This window comes from Neodiprion virginianus, chromosome 2 (genome assembly GCF_021901495.1).
Source record: "Neodiprion virginianus isolate iyNeoVirg1 chromosome 2, iyNeoVirg1.1, whole genome shotgun sequence".
Classification (NCBI taxonomy): Eukaryota; Metazoa; Arthropoda; class Insecta; order Hymenoptera; family Diprionidae; genus Neodiprion; species Neodiprion virginianus.
This window is the reverse complement of record NC_060878.1, coordinates 35,676,642-35,683,608: the sequence shown is the minus strand read 5'-3', so window position 1 is coordinate 35,683,608 and position 6,967 is coordinate 35,676,642. Positions and strand designations below refer to the sequence as shown.

The window sequence follows — 6,967 nt, the reverse complement described above, 5'->3', positions numbered from 1 at the left end:
TTTATCAACAGCCTTCAGTCACTGCTACTGGTCCATAAAGTTATGACTATGTACTTGTCTTTAGCAGTCAGCAGATAGCGGCTAGAGTTCAACGAGTTCGATGCACGTGCAAGAAATCACGTGGCTTTCTTTCATCTTGCGGTTTCATGTCCTTGAGACTTTATTGCGTGTAGTTTCGTTCGTGGTATTTCGTTTAGTCCTTTTATGGAGGGCATGTAAAGGTCGTGACGTTTTAACAATCGTCTGCTAGACGTAAAAAAATTCATAAAAAAATATCAACAATGGTTATGATATAGCAATGTTACATAAAACATACCTTCTGCGCAAGAGTACAGGTTGTTAGGGATTGTGAAAAACGCCTAATGAATTCGAAGGTTAATAGACTGACATGATTGGCCCGCGACCATGTTTATCTAGAGATTTTTATCTCCCGTGTCTACTATCGTTCCGCTTGATCAATTTGATCTCATTTTAAACAGAAGTTCACCGTCAATACGGCAACGATACAGGTCGGTCCCGCACAGTTACGTTCCGACAGCTGAAGAGATTGGGTCGTGGTTGAAGATTACTCCTGTCTAAGCAGAAAGTTTAATAGAAAATTTAACGATAAAACTTCATAATGGCTTTGGAAGATTACAGGGAAATCGTTGCCACGAGTGCTTTTCTTACAACCTTGGCACAAATGTTCGCCGGCGTGTAAGTCCTCTTGATGTAATTAAATTAATCAATTGTTGCAAATACTTCATTAGTAGGGGTTTTGCAAAAGTATTTTGCAGATTTTGACACCATTTGTTTATCCTTTAAACCGTATACCTCGCAACTGATTCAACATTACATTTAGATATAACAAATGTTATTTTATTTAAGAAAATCATATTCATTAAAAATACCTAAATCATGATCACCTTTCCCGATTAGAATAAATTTAGAAGAAAGGAAGATACCTTGGCAAAAATTTAAAACATCCTCTATACATTAGGTATTATTCCCTTCGTATTTATTACACAACTATTGAGGCTACTAAGATATTGTTAGCGCATTATGATACTTAACAATTTTGACTGTGCTGAAGTTTTTTCTTCTTTTCACAGATTTGTGTGTAAAGACATATACAAAAAAGGATCAGCCAAAGGCTTTCCAGCGATGCCATTCATTGGTGGATTTGGAATGTAAGAACATTTGATAAAACAGTAAAACAAAAGTCTGAAATTTCATGCCATAAAAATGTAACTTTGGAAGTTGGTGTCTTGTGAATCCATATAGCTTATGGTATTATAATGATATGTAATATCCTCAAACATGACGATATTGTTAATATTCTTCTGATATCTGTCTTGGCAACTAATTGAGTATTTTATTATCAACAGGGGTATCATGACACTCAAGTATGGTTACATTCTAGGCGACACACCAACGATAAGTGTTAATATATGTGGTATTCTATTGAATGTTGGATACTTCCTCTTCTATTATGCCTATTCCCCTGATAAGGTATATCAATATATAAATAGTATGACATATATACACACACATATCAATATACGTATTTGCTTCACACCGTTCATGATGACTATACGAAAGCCTCATATCTTATATGATAGTGTACCTTCTGTCTATGTAATCTTATTGTTGTGTAACATTTAAATTTTATTTAATCGTTCGTTGATAAGAATAAGCACTCGTAACTATGTGAAGTATCAAATGTGCTCAATATTTTACCAAAGCATATACATAGATGTAATATCAGGAAACAATGACAGTACTTGCTTCATTTAACTGCAATAGTTTATTAAATTATTTCAATATCTTTATAGACTGGTACACTTGCTTTAGCAGGTAAAGTAATTGCTGTGCTAGTAGCAATTCTTGGCTATGCGGAGATGGAACACCCAGACAAAATAGCCTACCGATTTGGAATTATCCTTACCACGGTGTTATTCCTTCTCCTTTCGGCTCCACTCCTCAATATCGTAAGTATAATTGTGCACACTGATATTTCGAAATATAAAAATGATTGAAGATACGCATAAAATAGCACATCAAATTACTTAATATTTAGCATTAAAATATTTAGCAAATTTATCTCTAGAGTATTAATCGTTTTCAAAAATTCCTGTACAAATGAAGAAGTAGTTCCAATTAAAGTTGTCTGGAGTAGTTCAGAGTACTGCGTTAATAAATTTCGCAAATTTCAACAGTATCCTAATTTATCACATTATAATTTTTCTGTTCATAGGGTACGATCATAAAGTCCAAAAGCACAGAAGGGATGCCATTCCCACTAATTTTCACGGGTACTCTGGTGACCTCTCAGTGGCTCTTATACGGCTTTATTATCGACAACGGCTTTCTAATAGTAAGTTAAAATGAAATATATTAACCAAGAAAGATCGCTTTCAGTTTGCAAAGAAATAACATTCTGCTTACTATAGTCATTATTGTATAGATAAACAAATTGATGATTTTCCGATGAATGAAAAACGACTACATTAATCGATCTTGTTAAATATTATAACTATTTAGTATCTGTGGAATAATTTCATTTAGAATATCTGCTTGTGATTAGTTTCAGAATGCCGTTGCTTTTACTCTTTTGTCGGCACAACTGTCCTTATTTGTGATATACCCGTCAAAATCGACCAAGGAATCAGAATCTGTACCAGAAAAGAAGAAAAACTAATATCTTCCTACATTCCAAGGAATAATCTTATTAAAAGTTTGTTGATATTTCATAACAAGCATTGAAATGCACATCATTGTTCCAATTGTATATAAGATATACATATACAAGATATTTAATAATAAGCGTTAAAAGCCTCGTTACTGTTTCATTTGTAAATATGTAGAGTATACAGGTATGTTTTTGATGACACAAATGTATTTTATGCAGACAAAATTAACTAAACCAGCTAATATTATGTTAGATAATATCCGCAACTGACAATAATAAGAAATATTTTGTTGACAAAGCTGGTTCGGATCTCTTATTTCACTTTTCCGCATTCTACTCGACTTTATCCTTCCCCTGTAAAAGTGCCAACTGTCTGTTCATTCCTACGAAACGTAGTTAACTGTATGACGAACATTGGCTGTCCTCTAATTACTGTATATAGAGTCAATTAATAGGTCAAATCGAAATAAAGCTGTACACAACGCAAGAATTGTTATTTATTTTAATTGGTAGCTGAACCGCAGTTTGTGTACACATTTATGTTTACGCGGTGGTCGCTCTGTAATTCGTGATTCAAAGCGTTTAACTCGGGCGTGCCGTGCTATGAGTACTTGACGTCAGTTGTAATTGCCTCAATTTCTCGTGATGAGTACCAATTCAATCAATCGCGTCATCAAGTGACGTACAAATGACTCTAGAATTTATTCAGAGACTTACAAACGCTTCCTTGTTCGAATCGTAATGTTGTGTTCAACAGAAAACAAACAGGCGTTGCGAAACCCGAATCGTGATTATTTTCCGTCAAATATACCCACGCAAGTCTGAATTGGCAAACAGCGTCGTCAATTTCGCTTACAGGGCTTACAGCAAGCAAGGCAAGATCCGGGATTCTTATAATTATTGCACTGAATAAATCTCGTAAGATGACGACGCATAGCATGTACTTACATAATTATGGCATAGTACGATTACGCTTTTATGTTGATGACCTGAACGAGCATAATATAATTCAAATTTTGTAAGAATTCTCGTAAAACTTGTATCAAAATTAATTTAACTCGTATAGTGAGTCATAGTACCGTTCGAGATGTGCTAGCAGTGCCAATCATCTTCAATTTCGCTTACAGAAAACAAGGCAATATCCGGGATTCTTATAATTATTGCAACGAATAATTTTCGTAGATTATGACGCATAGACTGTACTTATTATAGCATTGTACGATTACACTTTTGTGTGGATAATTACCTACTGAAGCATAATATGACAATTAAAATTTTGTACGAATACTCGTAAAAGTTGCATAAAAATTAATGTCAACTTGCATATCTGGGCACAGTACCGTGCAGTACCGTTCGAGATGTGCCAGCTGTACAGATCACGGTGCAGACTTAAGTCGCCATTAGTTTAAGTCAGTTTACGAATGTACCTACCAACTATAATCCAATTTTCTATATTATAACCTTTTGTGATTAAAGTAAGTTCAAGATCATTTCTGCATTATCCAACTTGAATCTGACAACTCTATCTTCGCCGGCAAAGTAATGTAGGATTGATTGTTACACGTCGATAAAAATTTATAGCATCGTGTCACGGATTAGAATCCCGGTAGATTGATCAACAGTTAGGTGCAAATCCTACTTACACATAAACGTACATAGATACTTAAAATGTATGCTACGATAATATGATAGGGTTAGAATTCAAAGAATTTATCGCCGTGACAGCTTCAGTGTCAACGATCCTACAATTTTTAGCGGGCATGTAAGTGAAACATTAACCTTAATTTCGGTAAAGATAAACATAACCTTGATAGCCAAAACCTAGTTATGCCAAATATAAATAACAGTTACGTAAATTATTAAAAATATGTTTCATAAATGTGCACTATCAAAATAGGCGATGTTATCGCTGGATCAAGTAAATAAGTTTATTTTTATCTGTGTTTTTGTTTAACACATTGCAAAGACTGGGTTATTACTAGTTGAAAATAACTGGAAACAGAAGTATGGGTTTCTTGTTTAAATACCTTTGAAAACATTTACTGATGGTTGACATTGCAGATTGGTGTGCCGAAAATACATTCGCAATGGAACAACTGGTGAGGCCTCTGGACTTGCGTTTGTGACGTGTTTTACATCGTAAGATTATAGTATCATATATAATGAATTTATGTCACAAGTCAGGTAACTTTGTATTCACAGTTTTTATATATTTTTGGTAGCTATAACATTATGATACAAAGCTAGCCTTAGTGTTTTCGCTTTCATGTGAATGGATACGCTGTAAACAAAAAAATCTGTTACATAAACTTTGAAACTGATCATTTTCGTTAATTTTAGATGCAGTTTGGCACTTAGGTATGGCATGCTGATCGGTGATCAGACAATAATTGTAGTGAATATCTTTGGAATTTCGCTACAGTTGCTATACGTCCTCGTATTCATGTCATATAGTATGAAGAAATCATTGACGTTGAAACAGCTAAGCGCAGCTGTCATATTTGTAATATCAGTTTACCTCTACAGTCAGTATGAGATTGACGAAGTTCAGGCGAGACGGATAGTTGGATTCCTTAGCTCTGGCCTCGCGATTGCATTTTTTGCTTCACCATTATCCATGCTTGTACGGTTTAATTGAATCCCAATTTATATATGCCTATCTGACATATTTTTTCTGAATAATAATGTACTGTGAATATTTTTCAGGCTCATGTTATGAGGGTTAAAAGTGCCGAAACTTTACCATTCCCGATAATATTGTCATCTTTAATAGTATCGTTCCAGTGGCTATTGTATGGATACTTATTGAATGATGGTTTCATTGTAATACCAAATTTTCTAGGCTGTGTTTTATCGCTCTTCCAACTATCATTATTTATATTGTACCCTGGGAGATACCCAGACCAAATACATCTTACACAATTGTAATATTAATATATTCGAGTGGATTAAATTCTATTTTTATGTGAATGAATAAATTTAAAAATTTGAAGATATAATTATATTTACTGCATGTAAAGGGTCAATAAATATAAATTCTATTTATCAAACATTTTTATTGTTTTACAAAAACTCTCTTGGCAGCTCTCTTTGAAAAAACCTCAGATCTCGCAAATCTCTCCCTGGATTAAATATTTGAAATTTACTATGGAATCTAATTAACTGATAGTGGTACCAAAAACGCCAAGCATTAAAAAAATTACTAAGATCTGAAGCTTATCTGCCACTGCATTTCAAAATACTGGTACCTTCATTTTAGTATACTCAGCAGTAACGCAATTCTTCATGCTATTTCGACAGTTCTCTCTTTTAGTCTTGTCTAACGGTAAGCCTACAATAATCGTTGTTGATAAAGAGAAGCATTGTGAATACACTCTGAGGTGTTTCGAAAGCGTAATAGAGCTTTGGTATTACCTTTAAGCATATATTGTTCTTATCTTATATTTGTCTTCTAAAGAAATTCAAGTATAAGTATACATTCAAATTAGATTCAATTAGATTCATGAATTATTTTAACGAAATTTACGGACTTGATTAGACGTTTCATATTAATAATGTTTCTTTATGAAAATACGGTAAGCAACTAGATGTGAAACTAAAATTTGTGATTTCAATTTGAGATAAATAATGACAAAAAAAATAGATTGTTTATTAGTTCGAGAACCAATGGAATTTAATTTTCATGTTTTAAGTGATTTTGAATTAATACATCTGCATCATTATATTATACATAATTTCAATACAGATGTTTAGTCATCTTGCAGGACCTGCGATATAAAGTATAGAAGGTGAAAAATCCAAACCACATCATGAGAAACTGAAAAAATTGTTAAAATGCAGAAAAAATATAGTTAATAGAATGAAATATTGATTTGTCAGTGTAGCCAATAAAACTTAAGTCATCTGTAACAGAGAAACATATAATTAGTTATAATAATTGCAAACATAAGTGAGAAGGAACACTTGTAAATCGAAATAAAACATTTCCAAAATAGGGGAGACCGGGGATGGTTGAAATATTTTCCGGAAAGTCAAACCAAAGTTCAACCAAGTGCAATTGATAATATGCTGTAAGTGAATCTTAGTTATCTGATTACTAATGTATGAGGCTATAGTGGCATCATCTGCATTGCAAAAAAACATCTGGGGGCTATTTAAAAAATTGGAAAAACTGTTTAACCGACTTCATACTCGGGGCTGTTGTAACTTTAGCAGAATAATGTTGTTATAAACTTAATTATTGAGACAAAAATTACAGAATAATGCGCAACATTAACGTCTTACTCAAGATTCAGT

General features: G+C 33.3%; 2 protein-coding genes across 3 annotated transcripts; both read left to right on the top strand.

Annotated features, from left to right (window-relative positions):
* Positions 1 to 141: 141 nt before the first annotated feature.
* LOC124299118 (sugar transporter SWEET1) lies at positions 142 to 2,969 on the top strand. 2 transcript variants are annotated; one of them, XM_046752074.1, is made up of 7 exons: positions 142 to 374; positions 480 to 696; positions 1,092 to 1,169; positions 1,368 to 1,491; positions 1,815 to 1,970; positions 2,237 to 2,356; positions 2,567 to 2,969. In XM_046752074.1, exons 2-7 carry the CDS (start codon positions 620 to 622, stop codon positions 2,678 to 2,680), a joined length of 669 nt encoding a protein of 222 aa, XP_046608030.1. In that variant the 5' UTR covers positions 142 to 374; positions 480 to 619; the 3' UTR covers positions 2,681 to 2,969. The 2 variants fall into 2 exon arrangements, with proteins under 2 accessions (XP_046608030.1, XP_046608029.1); XM_046752073.1 differs by having other exon boundaries at positions 142 to 696.
* A 244-nt stretch (positions 2,970 to 3,213) lies between these two features.
* Positions 3,214 to 5,702, top strand: LOC124299119 (sugar transporter SWEET1). Its single transcript, XM_046752075.1, has 4 exons — positions 3,214 to 4,433; positions 4,733 to 4,810; positions 5,012 to 5,294; positions 5,378 to 5,702. Exons 1-4 carry the CDS (start codon positions 4,357 to 4,359, stop codon positions 5,597 to 5,599), a joined length of 660 nt encoding a protein of 219 aa, XP_046608031.1. The 5' UTR covers positions 3,214 to 4,356; the 3' UTR covers positions 5,600 to 5,702.
* Positions 5,703 to 6,967: the final 1,265 nt, after the last annotated feature.